The sequence below is a fragment of the Semicossyphus pulcher genome, unplaced genomic scaffold, assembly GCF_022749685.1.
Source record: "Semicossyphus pulcher isolate SPU_LCO1_2020_fin unplaced genomic scaffold, fSemPul1.0.p SCAF_7, whole genome shotgun sequence".
Taxonomy (NCBI): Eukaryota; Metazoa; Chordata; class Actinopteri; order Labriformes; family Labridae; genus Semicossyphus; species Semicossyphus pulcher.
Genome location: NW_027211748.1, coordinates 21,804,635 through 21,824,726, shown reverse-complemented (window position 1 = coordinate 21,824,726; position 20,092 = coordinate 21,804,635). Strand labels below are relative to the sequence as shown.

At 41.4% G+C, this 20,092-nt stretch overlaps 2 protein-coding genes across 3 annotated transcripts; one reads left to right on the top strand and one right to left on the bottom strand.

The window, feature by feature from the left end:
• Positions 1 to 2,440: 2,440 nt before the first annotated feature.
• LOC138611754 (protein lifeguard 3-like) lies at positions 2,441 to 17,407 on the top strand. Of its 2 annotated transcripts, none has more exons than XM_069684980.1 (12): positions 2,441 to 2,655; positions 10,107 to 10,472; positions 11,173 to 11,240; positions 12,727 to 12,791; positions 12,881 to 12,934; positions 13,040 to 13,090; positions 13,177 to 13,216; positions 13,800 to 13,837; positions 14,776 to 14,863; positions 14,982 to 15,077; positions 15,157 to 15,210; positions 15,300 to 17,407. In XM_069684980.1, the coding sequence occupies exons 2-12, from the start codon at positions 10,112 to 10,114 to the stop codon at positions 15,447 to 15,449; spliced, it is 1,065 nt and encodes a 354-aa protein (XP_069541081.1). In that variant the 5' UTR covers positions 2,441 to 2,655; positions 10,107 to 10,111; the 3' UTR covers positions 15,450 to 17,407. The 2 variants fall into 2 exon arrangements, with proteins under 2 accessions (XP_069541081.1, XP_069541082.1); XM_069684981.1 differs by lacking the exon at positions 2,441 to 2,655 and adding an exon at positions 6,454 to 6,478.
• Positions 17,082 to 19,949, bottom strand: LOC138611578 (uncharacterized). Its single transcript, XM_069684757.1, has 3 exons — positions 19,907 to 19,949; positions 19,342 to 19,621; positions 17,082 to 19,148 (listed from the first exon to the last, which is right to left on the bottom strand). Exons 1-3 carry the CDS (start codon positions 19,947 to 19,949, stop codon positions 18,974 to 18,976), a joined length of 498 nt encoding a protein of 165 aa, XP_069540858.1. The 3' UTR covers positions 17,082 to 18,973.
• Positions 19,950 to 20,092: the final 143 nt, after the last annotated feature.

Genomic DNA, 20,092 nt, shown 5'->3' with positions numbered 1-20,092 from the left:
TTGCAGAAATACCCCTGATGCAGCGCAGTAATAGTTCTCTTCATTGTGATTTTTGAGGGAAAGTGATGATTAGTCTTCTCTTAACATACAAATATTTTTTGTTCATGGTGGTTGTATGTAATAATCCTATATCGCTTATCCTGTTCTGGATCCAAGCTCTCATTGAGCGAGAGGTGGGGTAAACCCTGGACTGATCACAGGGCTGACACACAGAGACAGACAACCTTTCATGCTCACATTCACACCTACAGGCAATTTAGAGTCACTAATGAGCATCTCTTTGGACTGTGGGAGGGAATCCACGCATGCACGGGGAGAAGATGCAAACTCCACACAGAAAGGCCCCCTACATCCACAACGGGATTCTAGCTGTGAGGCGACAGCGCTAACTGTGCAGCCTCTGCATGTCATCAAAAATATTAAAATCCTTCACCTTAATAAAAGTAGCAAAACCAAAACATAAAAAAACACCTTTATTCACATCAGTCTTTCCAATTTCTCCACCAGGCATGTTCAACAAACTCCGACCCTGTAGTGATCTCCAGCCGTCAAACTGAATATGAATTATGTTAACTTTTAGTTGATTTAAAAGCCTTCTTCTAAAGCTTTTCCAGCCCCTTGACACTTGAATAGGCCTGACGTACGGAAACCCAAAGCGGGCATGTGTCCATATTTTTTATTTACTCCATTTTCCTATGGAAGCGTACAGGGTACTTTATTAAAATAATAATGTAAACTTGAAAATGTAATTCCACAGTAGCATTATCATTTTCAACTTATTTGAGTAAACATGAAAATGCAAAAATACAATTTGCATGTTCATTTTCACATACTGTGTTCTGTGACTATATTAAAATTAAAATGGAAAAACGTTTTGACATTTAATTTTTACAGCGGAACCTGCCTGTAAGTGGACGATATTCAAATGTAATGTCAAATTTGAAAATGAAAATGCCATATAAACAAAGAACCCTTATTTTAAAGTTGTGCAAAAATTAAAATGCACTTTTCTAAAACTATTTGAAAATGAAATGTCAAATGCTGTTCTCATATTCCTTTTCAAAGCCTTACCCCGTTACACCGTGGATAATATTCAAATGCATCACGTGAAACAGCGCCCCCAGTCTGTTGCTTTATCTTTTACATGTCACCATGCTCTTTTGGTGTCAAAATGACATTGAGAATGCAATCTTTTCATTCTAATTTTTACTCAAATAACACATTTTCATTTTCAAGTTTACATTTTCATTTGAATAAAGTCCCCTATAAAGCTTCCATAGTTTGCCTGTGATAACCAGTTCACTAAGCTCGTTTTCTCGTGATAATTGGATACATTTCTTGCGATATAGAAAACAAAACAGGCCGGTCAATGTAATGTTACAGACCAGGACATGCCATGCTGCCATTGCCCTCACTAATGAGGTAAGTTTAGTCTGTTTCTATGTTTGTTTTCTGCCTTTGCAACTCTGGAGATATGAGTTACGATCATCGGATGTTACGGTGGTGCAGCGTTGTTATCTCGAGATAACTAGATAAATAAGTCGAGATCTCGAAAAAACAGTCAGTCAATAAAATGTATGGATGCATGTCCACTTAGGGCATCCGTAATACCCTCTTATCCATATAGATCATGGGCTTTTATTCACAATTCTATATTAAATAAAGGTTTGGAAATCAGGGCAAAATGTACTCTATAGAAGGGCATTTTAGATTTATCTACTCCCTTTTCCCGTGATAGCGAGTATATTTCAGTTGTTAATTTCCCAGTGTTTTTTCGAGATCTCGACTTATTTATTCTGTTATTTTGGAAAACCAGCGTTGTTATCTTGAGATAAGGAGATAAATAAGTTGAGAAAACAACGGAAATAAACTTGCTATCACGGGAAAACGGAGAAAATAAAATGTATGGACGCATGTCTGCTTAGGGCTTCCGTAGTGATCATTGAAATGTAGTTTAGTTGATTAATTTTACACAAAAATACTAAATACATTAGGAATAAACGCATGTGTGGGTGTGTGCTTCTTTATGATAATGTTTATTTATTTAGATTTTAATCTAAAATCTCTATTGTAAAAAAATCTGCCATCAGATGAATAAAATACATTTAAATTTAAAAACTGAATGATAAAGGTCAATGTTAAAGTGCTGTAAAGTGTTGTTAAATTGTACTGATGTACAGCGCACAGTGTAAATGTACTCGGTGTGTTGTTGTAATGGACCTTCAATGAGTAACATGAGAAGTGCCTGTTGAAAATGAGTCAGCTAAACCGGGCAGGCCTTGTTCCACGCACACATACAAGCATTCTGGGTGTGTTTACGTGTGTGTTGTATCCATGTGTGTGTGTGTGTGTGTGTGTGTGTGTGTGTGTGTGTGTGACGGATTCCTCTGGACTCCACCCTGCTGCTGCTCTTCACTGTTCCAGGAAATGTTCGTCCCTGCTGCCTCACATCTGCAGCTCAACAGCCAGCAGCACAGAGCTGACAGCAGACAGACAGAACAAGTTTAACCTTCAACCAAACCTCTACTGTACTTTAGAGGCTTTTTTGTAAACACAGAGGGCGTGACTGAGAGCGGAAATACCTCTCCGGTTTCTCATTTTATCGCTGGAAAGTAACACGAGCAGGTTGTCGGTGACGTTGTTGTCTCTAAATTGGTAAGTGGAGCTTATTTTAAGATGTTTTGTGTTTGCTCAGCGGATAAATTACCCTGAAATATATTAGACATACTTTCTAGATGGGATTCAAGCTGTTGCTGGTGGTGTGATGGTGACCTTGTATTTTTTTTTGTGGTTATTCATAGCAGAGTGGGTGTGTTGGTCCTGCCGTCACACACCTGAAAAGGCTTATTGTGAGCTGGGGTTTGGTTGATGGTGAACAGGGTGGAGTGGGTGCAGTCTGTGTGCTCCTGGCAGTAAGTCTGTTTGTTAGCATGCTTTAAACAGCTCAGCCCTGTCTGCTTTCAGTCCTGTCAACTCCAGTTTATAGTTGAATGTAGCTGTCGTTAAACCACATTTAGACTACAGAGTGCTGTCTTAAGATAAGACAAGATAAGATAGTACTTTATTGATCACCAGAGGGGAAATTCGGTTCTTTAAACTTTGTTAAATTTAACATAAGGAACTGTAATGGTGCCGTTTTTATATTTTACAACCTGCTGAGCTGAACTGTCAAACATCCCATCCCACATATTTGTATGTAGGCCTACTGGGTTGATTTTTCTTTTGTTTAATTTACTTCAACTTATATTTTTGTTGAGGTTAGTCATTTTGATGTGTCAAAGCTCAGGTGTAACCATTAACATTAATGTTAAACCTGGTTTTAAGTGTCCCAGTAATCTATGACCAGCCACAGGGCCCTGCATCTGTAACACATAACACAAGTGGAAAATGCTAATGCTAACTTTAATTAACAATTTTACAGATACAACAAACATGTTTCTGTTAGTTGTAATGATGTATTGATGCTTTTATATCTCATAGAGCATTCATTCAGTTGTCAGTCAAGCCCCTGGACTCAAACGCTGCTGAGCTCCAGTAAGGGGCTGTGTGAAAATGTGTTTTAATTGTTTCATTTTACAAATAATCAAAAATGAAATAAATGGAAAGCAGGCCCCAACCTCAGGGATGTCAAATCAACAAAAAGTCTCATATGAAAACTGAGAATTTAAAAGTGCATGGACAGATTTGTTTCCTTTTAGCACCAACGCTGCTGGCTTACCCGTATACTTGATCTGCAGCAAGAAATTAAATTCCAGTGGACTTTTTGCCCCACCAATGTTCAGTTTTGTGTTATGCTGATAATACCATTCTCCAATTAAAATAACATATATGTAAACAGTTTTCTCAATTGTAGTTCTAATTCCATAAATGCAACAAAATATGGTATTTTTGTGATGGAAATGGTTAAAGTGTGCAACAAGAAACAATCATAAAATCTCCTGCTGGAGAGTCATCATGTGTCAAGTGGTAAAACATATCAATGAATGCTCATTGAGATCTGCTAGTCATGTTAACAGGCTTAGACTTATTAGGCTGTGTTACCTTTATTGTAAAATTCAAATATGCTTGGCGGCTCCAGACTGATTTTTTTGGAGGAGGGGCGGGTAAAAATGGCCCCTTTAATAGAAAGGTTCCTGACCCCTGGTCCTACCCAGAGTTAAATATGGAAGCCAATTTTTAGCTTAAAGAAAGAACAAAAAAACAAGAAAGGTAGGATTGAAAATAAAAATATCCCCATTATACCGTAAAATCCAGAATATCAGTCGCACCGGAATATAAGACTGTTTTTGGGGGGTATCCCAGAGGGGAAATGTTTTCTGTAGCTATTTGTTAATAGAACATGTATATGTTATTTCAACACTATTTCAATTTCAAAAAACACACTAATTACAGCCTACCAACTGTCGAGTTTGCAATCTTGCTAGCTACCAGTGCTGTTGAGCTCAGCCGACGATACAGTCTGAACGTATTAAAACGTGGGACCCTGTGTCTCCAATAGTTTATATTCACTGTTCAGAACGTGGTTCAGATCAGAGACATTGTTGTTTGCTAGCCTTAGCTTGTTTTTATTTCAGGATGATTCATACAGTTGGCATTAATAATCTTTGACCAGATTTTTATTTGGTTTAACATCAGAAAACTGTGTAAATGTCTTGTTTTGTCAGACCTTGTTTGAATTTTATTATGTAAGGTGAAGAGGAAGACACCTTTCAGATCCTGGAACCGTTACATTTTGGGCCTTAGAAATCACTGAATCTGTGGTTGTCATCAGGGAATCATTGATCAATCAGGGAATCTTTGTAGCTTTAAAGTGCTAATATCAAAGATCTCAGTTTCATTCTCTTTGGCGGCACCTGTGGCGATAAACGGTAACTGCGGTAACTGCAAACTCAGTGTTATGAATCACGTCTCTTTACTCACATTCACATGCAGCATGGAGAGAAGCAGTTAAAGTGTTCAAGCTTATATACAACGTCAACAAACCCCCTACCTCATCCCCAAATGGTACTTCAATCAGCCAACTGGCCTTCGTAAGCAAGCTAAGAGGATCCTTCTTTGCTCTCGAGGGGGGGCAGCCGGGGGTCACCAAATAAACGTCATAAAATAAATTGCCCCCCCCATATAAGTTTAAATTTAGCTAAATTTAGCTACCCCCAGAGACCGGAAAGCAGCCGCTTAGCTCCGCCTACCCTCTCTGGCAGACCAACCACTGCTGGGTGATGGAAAACGCGTCACTAACTGGGCGCCGCTTTACTGCAAAACTCGCCACAGACACCCAGTCTGTAATACTGCAAATGCAAAGGCTTTCATAAGTGGGCCATAGGCTCAATCACCATTGTGTTGCCTCATTCGCCGATAGATAGAGACTTAACAGACATTTATGTACATGACAATCTTTAACATTATCAACTGTTTAGTTACTATATTGCAAAATAAAACTGAAATAAGTAAATTTCACAACCTCTCTTCTCTCTCTCTCTCTCTCCTAAAACAAATATTAACCCTGCTGGAGGGAAAGTTACAACACACATTTTCCCTTTTCTGCTGCCACTATTAATTCTTGTACAGTCCCTAATGTTCCCCTGCTGACTCTAACTTTATTGTGGACTACATGAGAACGGAAAAGCCCGACAAAAATAGCCCCACATTAAAAGAGAAGACTCCTTCAACTCTTCTTCTCGTCATATTAAATGTCAGGATGTTTTACAGTTGATAGTCATGGTAACTGTTGAATCACAAGATTCAGAAAGAAGAAGTGTGTAAAGTCATGATGACAAAGGTCAAATAAAGAAAGACTGTACTTGTCACAGCTCATCAGTAAAGAGTGGAAGACACATTTAGGTTATGTAAACAACAACTTCAGATATTTCATAGTCAAATCAAAAGCTGAAACAGCCTCAAACACAAAGTGAAAGTCAGCTTGTCAAACTGGTTCTGAAAGGTTTTGTCTTGTGAGGTATGTATGTCATTGTTAACAGAACTCAGAAGGCTGACTTTCTTGTGCGCAGGGTCTCTCTGCTATAGATGTGTACTGACATGTTTGGGGTATTATAGTAAGTATAGTTTGTGTGTCTACGTGGACGTAAACTACAAACTAAGCAGACACCATCTTGAACTTATTTCTACTTCAGCACGTCTGCCATCCTTCTTGACAGCTGCTAAATGTTAACCTTCCTCCAGCCGCGTTACGCCCTCCTGTTCAAACACGCCCTCAGCCCACTGGCCCGCGTCTCGCTGACCGGAGTGGCGATCGGCTCCGTGTCCTGTTCTGTGGCTGTTTGGCCGCAGAGACTCTGAAGCACTTTTTTCCACTCAGTGTTTTCGGTCCTGTTGCCTGGTGCTCGACGTGTGATGTAACGGAGGCACGAGGTGGAGCCAGCTCTTGGATTCTTTTGCTGTGTGTTGTCCCATAAAAGTCCCCTGAATGTTTTGCATATTCTAGAAGACGGAGCAAGAAGGAGCCTACTTAGACATACAGGTCAGGCTTTGTAAAAATGGAGGCTTAGTGTCTGTAATGTAGTGAATCAATCGTAATGCTGAATCCATTGTGGGAGAAATGTGCTCATAATCCAAATGAGTCATGTTGTAAAAGTGGGCTATTTCTGTTGGTTAACTGTCCTGTAAAAGTACCACAACAATTTTAATACTCATTGCAGCAACATGGAAATGTTCGGCCATATGTGACACTGTTGTGTGCATGTATGTACGTGACTTAGTGCAACGTTTATTAGTATAAATAATAATAATAATAAATAAATTAGTATATTTTGTGAACCACAATGCTGAGCAGAAACACATGTTCACTTCAACCTGAGAAACCAGAGGGGACCCTGGGAGTTAAATATGATTATTACTCAGACAAATGTGTGGTGGGTACATAAATCCACACACACACACAGTTAGCTGTCAGTGCACCGGCCGAAAGCCAGAGTGTGGATTCAACATGTATCTATGTGTTTATAAGGGCTTATATTTTCCTATACTGATTAAGCTTCCTTTTAATATTTGGCTTTGTTTCTTTAAACCATTAAGGTGTTGAACAATCTCGGAACTCACTGGCTAACCTTTAGTTTAGACGACGATATAGCCTCTGGGGCCGATGGTGAACATTTCGGGCGTGTCCGGTTAAGCCAGCGGTTAGCGATAAACGACTTCTAGTCAAGACTTGCTTTGCTGTGCGCCTCATTGTTTACAGTCCAGTCAGCAACTCTACAAGCGACCGTGTGTTCAGATCAAAAGTGAAAAGAAATCCCGGGAGGAGCGCCCGTTCATCTGTTTGTGCTGAGTCTCAGTTTCACTGTAAATAGAGGCTGCACTCTGGCTAACTTCAGCGATATGAGCCCAAAAAAGAAACCCTTTCCTCGTGATTGACTTTAAAATAAACGGGTCTTACCTTTGCTGATATTTCAACATCATGATGCAGATCTGTAAAAAGTAAAAACAAAGCTTTGTCAGGTCTGCCCTCAAGAGCAGAAGAAAACTTTTAAAATGCTCGTTTGTTGAACGGAGGTCGGATCGATCTGATGCATTCGGGGAAGTTGGGAAGTCTGAGCGCTGAGTGTCTTTCGTGACACAGCGTCAGAGAATTCATCTCAAGTTGTGTTTTAGATCTAGAGCAGATTGTTAGTTGTTAGCGTGCAGATGTCTGTTTACAGAGATTAATAAGAAGCTAAATCATCATCAGATAACGCTGATGTGGAGCCGAGATGTCATCACGCCGGAATATGTTCCGCCTGCTGATACGTGATTGGTCGATACTACTCGGACTACAAGCGTACTACAAACGGAAACCAGAACACTTCCTGTACTAAAAATCAACGTCCCTGCCTACAGGTTCTACATTCCCATGTAGAATCTGTAAACAGAGATTAGGTGTTGAATATCAATGAGCATCTTCACAGCACTCTTTGTAACTTTTTTCATGTATTTATTTCAGAAATGTTACAGTAACACTTTTTCAATCAGGAAGTGAGTGAGTAAAGCTTTATTTTGGAGCACTTTTTAAAACACCAGGTTACAAAGTGCTTCACAAACACAGGAATAAAAATCTAAACAAAAGGCAAATATCACAAAATCAGGGCAAAAACTAAACAAATAAGCAGTAAATAAATGAAGGATAAATCTTTATTTTACAAAGATGGTGTGTTACCAGTCAGGGTCAGAAGTCTTTGGACTCTACTGAGAGATCAGGTGACCAAAGGGTGTCGGCCCTGAGCAGCAGCAACAATGAGTCCAGTCACTGGTGGTGGAGGTGTTGGCCGATGATGTCATCTGAGGCTGATGGGATGATGAGGCTGCTGATGAAGACTGGGCGGTGATGGGGAGGTGGAGGGTCGTGCTTAAGAACTGCAGGCAGAGAAAAGCCATATTTAAAAAGACAGTAACATTTTGAGAGGCTAACAACGAGGCTGTGCTGCAATGCTGCAGTGCTGTTGGACAGATGAGACCAGGTGATGAGAACATAGATATAGATATAGGTATAGATCACCTATATCAGGACAGGCCATTTTATTCATATCTCCCATTTCTTCTATATGGGTGCTAATTGATTTGATCAGAACACAATCAGAGCTTGATTTGTGAGGCTGTTATCAATATAGAGTTACAATAGAGTTGTAAAAAATATCAGTTAAGATAAACAGTACATAAACAGCATAAACAAAACATTGGATAAGGACCACTTAAATTTGACCATTAAAGGGTTTTAATATGGATATGCATCAAACAGGATATTTTACTGTTTCACAGGTCATAGCATGTGTTTAACAGCACCGGGGTTTTTTTAGCTCAGACTCTTTAAACTGCAGTTTGTTGTTAATTTAAACCTGCAACTGGTGATTTTTGGATGCTAAGGGGCAGCCCGTCAAGCTATTAACACAAAAATGATACATCATCACCTTGTAGAGTTGGTACTGAACTATTTAAACCTAGCCATGAACCATTTGTAGCAGGAAACACAAAACAATGACAGCACAAAAGCTGTGTGTAGTTCTAATGGAAACCTACGGTGGCCTACAAGGGCAATTGAGCTATCATGGCCCAAACCGTTTGCCGCACGCTAGCTGCACAGCTGACGCCAGGAAGCTAACAGAAGCTACACTCAGCACAGTTTACTTTAGCAAAGCTAGCAGTTGATCTGGAGCCATTTTTAACAAAAGCTGTGATTTCTTTGCTCCTGTTATAAAGTTGTGTTTCTGCACAGCAGTCCGTTGTACATATCCAACAGAGACACTCCGCTCCAGGGGCGTCTAACGTTACAAAATCTGACGTAATAAATTCACTGTCTCGTCTCCCTCTCTCTCCCGTCAATAATAAACCTGTTACACTGAGCGCCCCCGACAGGCCTGAAACACTTCACTTGCGACAGCTGGATTTGCATCGTTTTTCTTTTGGATGTGTTTTCTGACTTTGAATTGTTTCTGTTACTGTGCAGCGCGTTTGATGTTAATGCATTTGCAGCACGTTTTCTTTTCATTCGCAGCACGTTTCTGTCGTTGCATTTGTTTTGGACTTTTGCATGTGTTTTTGAATTTGCAGCCTGTTTCTTCTAATGGAAACCGTTTGGGCCGTTGCAACGCGATTGCCCTAGTAGGCCACCGTAGAAACCAAAGAGTCGGGTTATAAAAGCGTGTGGGTTCTTTAGTTCAGGCCCTCTCAAGCCTCATTAATATTTAATATAAAATTAAATGCCCATATAGACAGACTGATACAATCTGTAATACACTGATAATGATGGACATGTGGATGTATCAGTGAAGATGTTACCATCCAAACTCTTTACACTCTCTTAAAAATTACACTGCTGCCTTCTGATATTACATTTCTGTTGTTTTGATCGATGGTGACTAAATCTTGTCAGTGAGATGTTAGCTGGATTTAGCTGGCTTGATTATGTGTTGGGAAGTCTCTGTGGTAATCTGTTTAGTTTCTATGTGCTCTTCCTTTTCCGATGTTCAGATAAAATGGTTAAAAGCAGCTCAAAAATCACATCTAACAGCTTCTTGTGTCTTTGTGTCTCTTGTTCGTTCACTGCTCTCTCTCTCTGTTTTCAGCTTTTATACATGCACATTAATCACACGTATTTTCTCTAACCTCCCTCCTTACAGGTGTCATGTCCAGGTCAGACTACCCTCCAGGGTATGACGACTCCCGGGGTCCGCTGTACCCCCCTCAGGGCGGGAACTACCCACCACCCCCTGCGTACGGCTTCCCTGGCTTCGGTGGTCCGCAGCCAGGGCAGCCCGCTGCTCCCTACCCCACCGGTCCAAACACCCCCCTGTACCCTGGCCAGCCCGGGGGCTACGGTCCCGGGCTGGCCGGGGGCTATGGTCCCGGCCAGCCCGGGGGCTACGGTCCCGGCCCGTACCCAGGACAGCCTCAGCCTGCTGGGCCTCCTGGAAGTAGATACCCCAACCCCCCTCCCATGCCCCCTATCATCCCACCCACCATCCCATCAGACATGCTGAGCTCAGGTAAGATGGACCTCTATGTGAAGTGTGCGTCCTCTAATATTTCTTTACCTCTGATGATGAAACGTGGAAAGATGAAGCATTTTGGTACCTTTTCCTGACATTTTAAAAGTTACAAAAGCTTTTAGAACCAGATAAGAAAAAAACACAAGCAACGATGCTAACGCTAGGATTAAATCGGAAAAATCATTGCACTAAAAAAAACATATTCAATTTGTTTTTTTTTAAAAATGTAGGGAAAAATGGTTATTTGTTTTCTTGCCTGATATTTGATGAGAGGATCGATACCACTCACATCTGTACAGTACATATGTGGTTACAGGTAGGAGGTGATTAGCTTAGCTTAGCATAAAGACTGGAAACGGGGGGAACAGCTAGCTTCGTTCCATAAATCCACATATTTCTCCTTTTTAACTGTTTGGTTTTTGTGCAACTTAAGCCAAAATAAAACTGCTGTAGTGGTGGTAGTTAATGTTTTTTCGACATTGAATCGAGCCAGGCTAGCTGTCTCCCCTGTTTCAAGTCTTTATGCTAAGCTAAGCTAACCATCTGCCTGCCTTTAACGTCAGGTTTAATGGCCAGACACGAAAGCAGTGTCAGTCCTCTCCTCCAACTCTCACACAGAAAGCTGAACTGAGAGACGACATGTCTCCTGTATCTCTGTGGACAGTCTTCTCATATCTCTGTTCTGCTGATGTCACAGGTGATGAGTTTGCGGCGAGCGGCAGCGGTTGGGACAGTATGAGCATCAGACACGCCTTCATCAGGAAGGTAAAACACACTGCTCACACCAAACAAGCTGGATCAGCTGTCATGCTGAGTCATGGAACAAAGCTAATGGTTTACTTCAAGTTAAATCCCCTGTGATCTTTGTAAACCACAGAAGGCTGTCGGGGGTATTTATTTACATATATTTAAGTTATGTGGCTGATAATAGGCTGAATTGCTGAGACTACAGTATATGGGAAATAACCATAGAGATAGACGAAGCGGCATTCTTCAGTGTTGAAAAATGAAGCCAATGCAGAAGTGCAAAAAAATGCAGTTCCTTAAGTGGCCACTTGAGGCGGGCTCCAAAAGAGAGTCAGTCCCCATTAGGGCCCATATTCAAATGCCAATTTTACCAGCAGAAATGTTTACAGCTTGGTACAAAAACCGGTTTCGTTATAAATAGCTAATTTTACTGTTCAACATAACTGTATTTTTTTTCATAACACACCCGTTTTAATTATATTAAGCCTTAAATCATAGGGGCTGGGCTCACTTGAGTGACAGGCGAATCCTGCTGGCTGTCTGCTAGACGTCAACACAGACACACAGACACTGAGCTTAACCTCACCTGTTTGTGTGGTTGAAGCCATTTGGGGATTTTTCAGTTCAAAATTTGGACAAATAATTTCTCTCTGTGGGATTTATGGAACTTTGTAGCTCATTCACAAGCGAATGGATCAGACACAGACTCTTTAGCTTTCATGGTGTTTTTCAACCACTCGCTTTTCTGCAGCTCCACCCTCTCATTCAAATTTGGTCACTTCAGGCTCCAGTAAACCAACATGGCGGCGGCCATATTTTGGCTTCATTTACGCAGTTTAGAAACCAGTGGGTGACATCACGGTGGCTACATCCATTATTTATACCGTCTATGGATAGACGACATGTCTCCACCTCCCCCTGAAGCTGGTGCTGCCATCTTGCTCAGTTGGAGCCAGAGACTGAGCAATAGAGACTGAATGGTGGAGCCCTTTCCGCTAACCAAATCACACATTTACTTACTGAAAAAACCGCCCTCATGTCGACTCAGTCTGCAGCAGAACAGCTTCTTGTGTTGGTCTGAAGCAGACGTTCACAAATATGTAAACTTCAATGACTGTAGTGATTGTTTCCTCTTCTCTCGCTGTTCTTCCTCTACTCTGCTAATCAGGAACAGATCGGCTGCAGGAGCCGTATTTGTCAACAGAGCTGTCAATCATTCTTTTGACAGCATCAAATTACTAATTAAAAATAAACTTGAAAAATGAACACTTGGACATAAATCAGCATGATAAGAACTAACTATAATGACAGAAACCATGTTTGAGAAACATTTATCTGCCGTGTATTTTGATTTTATAGTTTGACTCATGTCCCATCTGTTAACATGGAGGAGGCGGGCTTTATAACCTATACTGCAGCCAGTCAGCAGGGGGCGATAGAGAGGTTTTATGTCCATCTTTTTATAGAGTCGATTTGTAAAACCGTTTGTGTTGATGTGTTTCAGGTGTATTTGATTCTGGCGGCTCAGCTCCTCCTCACCACGGGCGTCGTGGCCGTCTTCACATTTGTGTGAGTAAAGAGAGTATGTGTTGTGTGCGCCTGTGTGTGTGTTTGTGTCTGTGTGTGTCAGACTGTAACGGTGCCTCTGTTCATCACAGGGAGCCTGTCAGGTATTTCATACAGCGAAACCAAGCTCTCTACTGGGCGTCATAGTAAGTCTGACTCCGTCACATCAGTGCTTTTTAAAGATATGCTCAATCAAAGAGGAACAAAGTATGTCATGATTTTACATTCATCTTTAAATGTTTCTGTTTCAGTGGTGTGTATTTCGTCACCCACATGGTGCTGGTCTGCTGTAAGGGGCCCAGGTGAGTCTGACTCTTAAGAAGGAATACTTGTGCAAATAATGCTTATAGAAACAGTGTTTAATCTTGTAATCCCTCTCTGTTTGCAGGAGGAAGTTCCCGTGGAACCTCATTCTGCTGCTCATCTTCGTAAGTCTGATGGTTTGTGGTTGGCTTGTCAATCAGGAAGCACAGACCTGTCATTACAGACAGCTTCCTGGACTTGGATCAAGTCTATTCTTAGACTTTGTTTTTTATTATAATAGAACAAAGCAGTCAGTCACCACACTGGACTGTTTGCATAATGGTTTTATCATGTTGTTCATGCGGGCAAGATGACTACCACGTGTTTCTCCGTGCACGTGATTAATCTGTCAGAGGAGGTGGACTGTTTATATTCAGCTTTTAGGGCTCATTACTAGATGTTAAACTCTGCTCTGAAAGCTGCAGTCCAGCTCCATTAAAAGTGATTTTTCTTTTATTGAACTACTTTAATCTGCGCGACATTACAGCGTGATGAGATGTTGTCATATTTCATCACATTAATAGATCTTGAGCGATGGAAAAAGAAAGGCCTATATGTCAAGAATGTATATCATCATATTTTTCTGTCCTTTTATAGCTAATAATCGGAGCTGTTAAAGTCAGTTACAGGCTGGTTGTTGTTTTACTGAGTGATGTAACTGTTTGTGTTTATGGACACATTCATTTGTTTCTGTTTGTTTATTTGCAGACCCTGGCGTTGTCCTACATGACTGGATCTATTTCCAGGTAAAAAAACGAATAAATGATTTGCATTATATGAACATCAGGGCCTGTATTCACAAAGCTCCTAACTTTGCTTCAGAAATTCTAGCAAGGAGTCCTAGCTTAGGAGTGATTTCAGAACATTTTCAGAGCAACTCAAGAAACTTTTATCTTAGCGTGGAGGCAGTTTTACCGCTCAAACCAAGAGGCAGGCATGGTAAAACAGCGCGGCAGATAAATGCATCTTTCCCTCTGGTTGTGCGCACTAGTGAGGAGTCAGAAAAGCAGTGGTAGGCTATGTGTTGAAGTGTAAAGCAAGAGGGGAGACTGCACGCCCAGGTGAGATGGTCTACATCTTACTTATGACTGCTGTCAAAGTTGACTTAAATGCAGAATTACAATATGCCCGCACAATAATGCGGATGTGCGTCCCATACCCAAGCTACTCCCATGCTTATTCCCTGTGATTGTGATCACCCTGCTGATTGACGGGTGCAACAGAGCCAAGTCACCACTGCTGCACTTTGCATTTTCCTAGTTGCCAAATATCTTAATGTTGTGATCACTTGCTGTTGCGATGGTCGGGAGATCGCATCTCTCTGATGCATGATCCCTGCACAATACACTTATTATTATTCAGTGTTTGGAGAACATTTCTCCTATCTCACTGTCCTTCTGCCATTTTCTCTTCTGCTTAAGGAACTCTTAAAAGTCCTCCTCACTACTCCTAACTGTTTGTCACTTTAGGAGCTCTCTTAAGGGCTGAGACGATTTGTGAATAACTTTTATTTTTACCAGGATCTAGTCTTAACTTTCAGGGGAAATTCTTAGAAAACGTCACGATTCTAAGAATTTTCTCAGAATTTGTCACTCAGAGCGACTCTTTGTACTAGGAAGCTTTTTGAACTCGGGCCCAGGTCTGTTTCCTGCGGGCCTCACTGTGTGCTGCTCTTTGTTTTCAGTTACTACGACACAAAGGCCGTGTTTCTCGCTCTGGGTATCACCGCCGTCGTCTGCATCGCCGTCACCGTCTTCTGCTTCCAAACAAAGGTAGTGTCTGTGTGCCGGTGTGTGTGTGTGTGTGTGTGTGTGTGTGTGTATCAGCTTTAAAAGGCTGCAGTGTATTTGTTAGTCAAACGCAATTTAATATGGATGCTTCTCTCTCCAGGTGGACTTCACTAAGTGTCAGGGCCTTTTCTGTGTCCTCGGGATCGTGGTGTTTGTGACCGGCATCATCACAACCATCGTGCTGTCCTTCAAATATGTGAGTTAAGCCTGATGGAATAAAACTGTTTCCTGTTGACTTGTTTTTCCATGATTGTAACGACTGTTTGTTGTTGCAGATGCTGTGGCTTCACATGCTTTATGCAGCCATAGGAGCCATAGCCTTCACCATGGTGAGTGTCCCACTTCAACGCTCTTGTTGTGTTACTTTGTGCATAACCTTTTACAGCGTTGCTCTGAGTGTTTCTCGTGTGCCTTGCAGTTCCTGGCATACCACACGCAGCTGCTGATAGGAAACAGGAAGCACTCCATCGGTCCGGAGGAGTACGTGTTCGCCGCGCTCTCCATCTACGTCGACATCGTCCAGATCTTCCTCTTCCTCCTGCAAATTATCGGAGCTTCGACCAAATGAGTCAAACACGACCTGCGAGGGGGGTCGACCGGGTGCAGAATCATTCCTGCTTTTTAAGAGTTTTGTTTTAGGTCAGAATCAGAAAACATTTGTAAAATCACAATGCTCTCCAGGGAAACTATCAAAGGGCTGAACCTGAGGTTTTGTCACAGTGTAGGTCAATCCTATGCACAAACATGCACTTTTTCTCAACTCAATATTTGTTTATATCTGCAGCTTACCAGTGCTTATTAAACAATATTCTTACTACAGTATAAATACAGCACTTATCCATACACACAGGGCGGAAAGCGTCTGAACATTTTCCTCTGCATGTAGATGTACTGCTTCACATAAACTGGGTCCTTCTGTATTAATGCTGCAAAAAGGTGCAAAGACGTTTAAACTTTTACAACACTCGGTCTAATCTCTCTGGTTGTTTTGATGTACAGTCAGGGTGGGCAGTGAATCTTAATTAGATTCACATCACCAGGTCCAGGATCATTATATCCACACAAATGATGTTACTTTTATATTTGTATAAGCTGCTGGTGCTCTGTTGTGTAAGAGGAGGAAATGTGTCATGATTTAAGAAGTGAGAGAATCATTAATCAGCTTCTTCTGAACACATTTCTTCCAAATATTGGGCAAAACCTTTTTAATATTCTTACTTAATTAAAATATTTTTTTTTTGTTTTTTTTCTGAGGGTTAAAAAATGAGATTCATACCACTCTCATGTCTGTACTGGCGCCAGTAGTCGCTTAGCTTAGCATGGCATAATAGTCATGACCAATGACTGTATATATAAAGATGGACGAGACGTTTCCATCTGCTCTCACTGGACAAAATAGAAGCCAAATTGCCTCCCGTGACGGGCTCTGACATCTTGCGCTGGTGGCGTTTTTTTGAGGCAGAGCTGCGCAGTAGAGTAGATCGGCGGATGGAGCTGCCGTAACCACTTCCGCTAACAGAAACACACACTTACATTACCGATAAAAACAGCAAAGATCCCCCACGTCGGCGCATTTAAAAGCAGAACAGCTTCTTCTTCTTTAGAGCAGCGTCTCACAGCTTTAGAGTTTCTGTTTAGCAAATGTTGGTTCCTTAAGACAGAGAACAGGCTAGCTGTTTCCCCCTGTCAGTGTTTGTGCTAAGCTAAGCTGACAATTGTGGCTGTAGTCTTGTATTTACTGTGCAGATAAGGTATAGATTATCTCATCTAACTGTAAACAAGAAAGCAAATCAGTATATTTCTCAAAATATTGAGCTATTTGGCTACAGACTGTTAAAAGGCAGAACCAGGTTTAATGTTAAATAATTAGTGATTGTGTAACTTTAGACCAAAGACTGTTTATGTGCCCAAAACATGCTGTTACAATTTATATGATGCAACACTGTTGTACAGTATTGACAATTATGATACTAGTATGAATACTCAAATACCCTCTGTATTAATACTCTGATGAATGATCTGCCCACCCCTGATACTCAGCTCAGCACTGGCAGCCTCAGATGTGTCATGTGTTCATATACTCCAGTCTTTACAGTCTTTGATACATGTTATTAACTGTAAACACTCCACATCACGACAGTGCCTTCACCATGTTTCTGAGATCAGATTTTTGTACTTTATGAAGTACATGTGCAGAACTCCTTCAGCTTTTATAGTAGTGTTACATGCAGTATGTGTCAGTATGTGTTACAGTCAGATGCAGAGATTCAGCAGGTTTTTGTGGTGTTAAATTATCGGGAACATCCTGCCTGTCGGTGAGTTTCAGCTGCCGTGGAGCTCCAGAGGTGATTAAATAAACAAAGCTCCACACGTGTTCATATTTAAGTTACACACAACTGAAAACAACTAAAGGTAAACATTTTGAATGAGCAGAAAAGATGGTCAGTGTGTGCTTTGTAAATATACATATCAATGATGAGGACAAGCTGTGGCCTTTTCATATCAAATAAACATTTGTATTTGTGAGTTTCCATGTTGTTCATACACAGCCGGACAAGTGATTATTCTTTAACCTATTCACACATTTAAATACACATTTATTTCCTCTGTTATATTTATAAAACATTAGCACCGTGGCTAACATTAATGTGATCAATCTCCAGATTTATGCTCAACCTTAAAGGAGCATTCTGATATGTTTAACCTGGGCCTCAGTTTGACATGTTTTTGTGTGAAAAAAACTACAAGTTTCAAACTTCTGGATTTCTTCAGCCGGACACGGAGACATCCATAAGATCTTGTGTTTACCCCTGACAGGCTCGGACTGTTCTTCTAAGAGTTTTTCAACATTACAGAAAAGATTCCACATAACAGAAAAAGACCTTTATGTTCAGGATTAAGATATTTTTTAAACCAGAAACAGCTGTGACATCACACTCTGTTCAAAGCTCCCAGACTCCATTGGTAAAAACACTAATTTTACCCTGCAGAACGCACAAGTTTTTACTCCTGCGTTCTGCAAGGTGAAATTAGTTTGTACTGGTCCTCGCTTGATCTAGTAGTTTTTTAGGCGTTATTGTCGTTACCGAAATATTGTGTTGGATTCAAACTAACCATTTAAACCATGAAAGTCACACAAAAAACAAACAAAGTCAAAAATTGAGGCAGTGGTAGACCAATTATTTAGATTTCCTTCAAGGTACAAATAGTGTTTTTGTCAATGGAGTCTGGCAGCTTTGAGTTAAGCATTGTGACAGCGTTTCTGATGAGAAAAGGATCTTTCTCTGCAGGGATTAGGGGTGGCACAAAATATCAGTACGGAAATTTGTCGTCGTCCTGACTCGTGCGTTACAATCACCGATAGGCTGGTGCCAAGTATCGATTTTGAAATTAACAAACATATGGCGCTCTAAACAGATGTCCCTGACACCAAACTGCGGAGAATAAATACATTAATCCTGCACTTTACCTTTTAAGGGGAATTCTGTATTCTTCAGTTAATCAGAGATCGTGATTTATGGTTGTCTTGCAGACAATTATCGCAGAGTCGCAGTATCGTGACATTATCGTTATCGTGGGCCACGTATCGTGAGTTACCCTATGATTCCCTCCTCCAGCAGGGATTCTTTCAGTAATGTGTTATATGATACTCAGAATAACAATCCGAGCCTGTCGGTGGTAAAAACTGGATGTTTTGGTGGGCTCAGTTTGTTGAGATGTATTTCCCCACAGCTGTTTCATTACAGCCATGATGAGGCTACAAGCTGATGTGCTCTGCTGGACTATCTCGAAAACAGTCTGAACCTACAAGTCATCAAAACAAGAAAGATCAATGCTTCAAAAACACCACAACTCTACTTTAACAGTTTAATCTGTGTCTTGATTAAGGGCTCAGTCTTAACATGTTCCTTCTCTGATTTCCTGCATCAGGCAATAGAAGAAATAGTTTCCCACTTCAAAGAGGTTTCGGATGTTTTAAACTCATCTCATAAAGTTCACACCTGTAATCAGTCTGTGGGCTGCAGTGACGGGATCACCATCTCAGTAGTGACATTCAGGATTTGATGCACAGCAGCTACGCGGGTGTGCAGGTTATCGGTCCAGTTTAACGTCCTCTGCCTGATGATGGAGGTAGCGACTCCCTTCATACTCTCCCTCGTTTGACCTCTTCATCCTCTGTCGAACCTTCAGCTGCTTCAGGCGGTTCTTGTCCACTTCTCTCTTGGCCAGCAGGAAGGAGATGATACCTGTGGGGAGGCCGATCATCCTGGAGGGGAAGAGATGACAGTAGTTTTACTTTGAGGGCAACAAATCAAGTGTCCTTTACCGATACTTCTACCCTAAAAACAAGTGTGGTTGACAATCTGGTAAGCAGAACTTAATTAAAAAGAAACATTCAGGAACTGCATTCTGCATTTTACTTTACTGCTGATCTTCATAAATGAAGAGAAGAGACTCACCAGGCATAGCCAATCCCCATCATGGGGTTCTTTGCCTTCTTCTTGGGGATGTATTCAGGACCCTCAGGTTCCTCATCCTCTTCCTCCCCGGTTCTCTTGTTGTCTGTGTGGGTGCTGGCTGTGCTGTGAGACTGGGTGCTCCTCTGTGCCTCTGTCCTGGAGCTGCACAGAGAGGCGGCAGGTGTGACATGTAGCGGCCGACACAGAGCAGCATGGAGCCGCAAACACTGACACACAGCCGGGGTTTGACTCCTCTGCGTCAGGAGCCACCGGCCAGGAACTAGGTGGACACCGGAGGGGGGAAATGATGGTAATTGTTTAGTGACATGACCTCTATGCCCTCTTCAGAGAGGTTAATGTCAGAGTGGAGTCTGATTATACCACGTAAAACCAGGAAATTTCACCTGTGTCGTCTGAAATTACTACATAATTAACACGACATAGCGTCATTTAAACACATAACATCCACGGCCCCTGTCGAAGATAACTTCTGGTAAATGTTGGGCTGTATAACGCTTGACTAACCTTAAAAACAACGTGTAATGTTACTTTAAAAGTGTTTTACCTTTCAGTGCTGTCCTGACTGCTGTCACGTAGGGAGCCGCCATGTTTGTTGAATAAGCTCACCCGAGCATGCGCAGTCGCGTTCTAATGTAACTGACGCTGCCACCTACTGGACAACATCGCTATGGCGCATCTATGAAGTAAAACGGTACCAAATCACAACGCCAAGCACAGCTCTGGGTTTATT

What these genes read in the sequence shown, in the direction of transcription:
- LOC138611754 (XM_069684980.1), top strand. Translation starts at nt 10,112, where the DNA reads ATGTCCAGGTCAGACTACCCTCCAGGGTATGACGACTCCCGGGGTCCG. An exon ending in GACACGCCTTCATCAGGAAG is followed by an intron (nt 11,241 to 12,726) that starts GTAAAACACACT and finishes GATGTGTTTCAG; the next exon opens with GTGTATTTGATTCTGGCGGC. An exon ending in TCTTCTGCTTCCAAACAAAG is followed by an intron (nt 14,864 to 14,981) that starts GTAGTGTCTGTG and finishes TTCTCTCTCCAG; the next exon opens with GTGGACTTCACTAAGTGTCA.
- LOC138611578 (XM_069684757.1), bottom strand. Translation starts at nt 19,949, where the DNA reads ATGGCGGCTCCCTACGTGACAGCAGTCAGGACAGCACTGAAAG. An exon ending in AGTCAGGACAGCACTGAAAG is followed by an intron (nt 19,622 to 19,906) that starts GTAAAACACTTT and finishes GTGTCCACCTAG; the next exon opens with TTCCTGGCCGGTGGCTCCTG. An exon ending in ATGGGGATTGGCTATGCCTG is followed by an intron (nt 19,149 to 19,341) that starts GTGAGTCTCTTC and finishes CTTCCCCTCCAG; the next exon opens with GATGATCGGCCTCCCCACAG.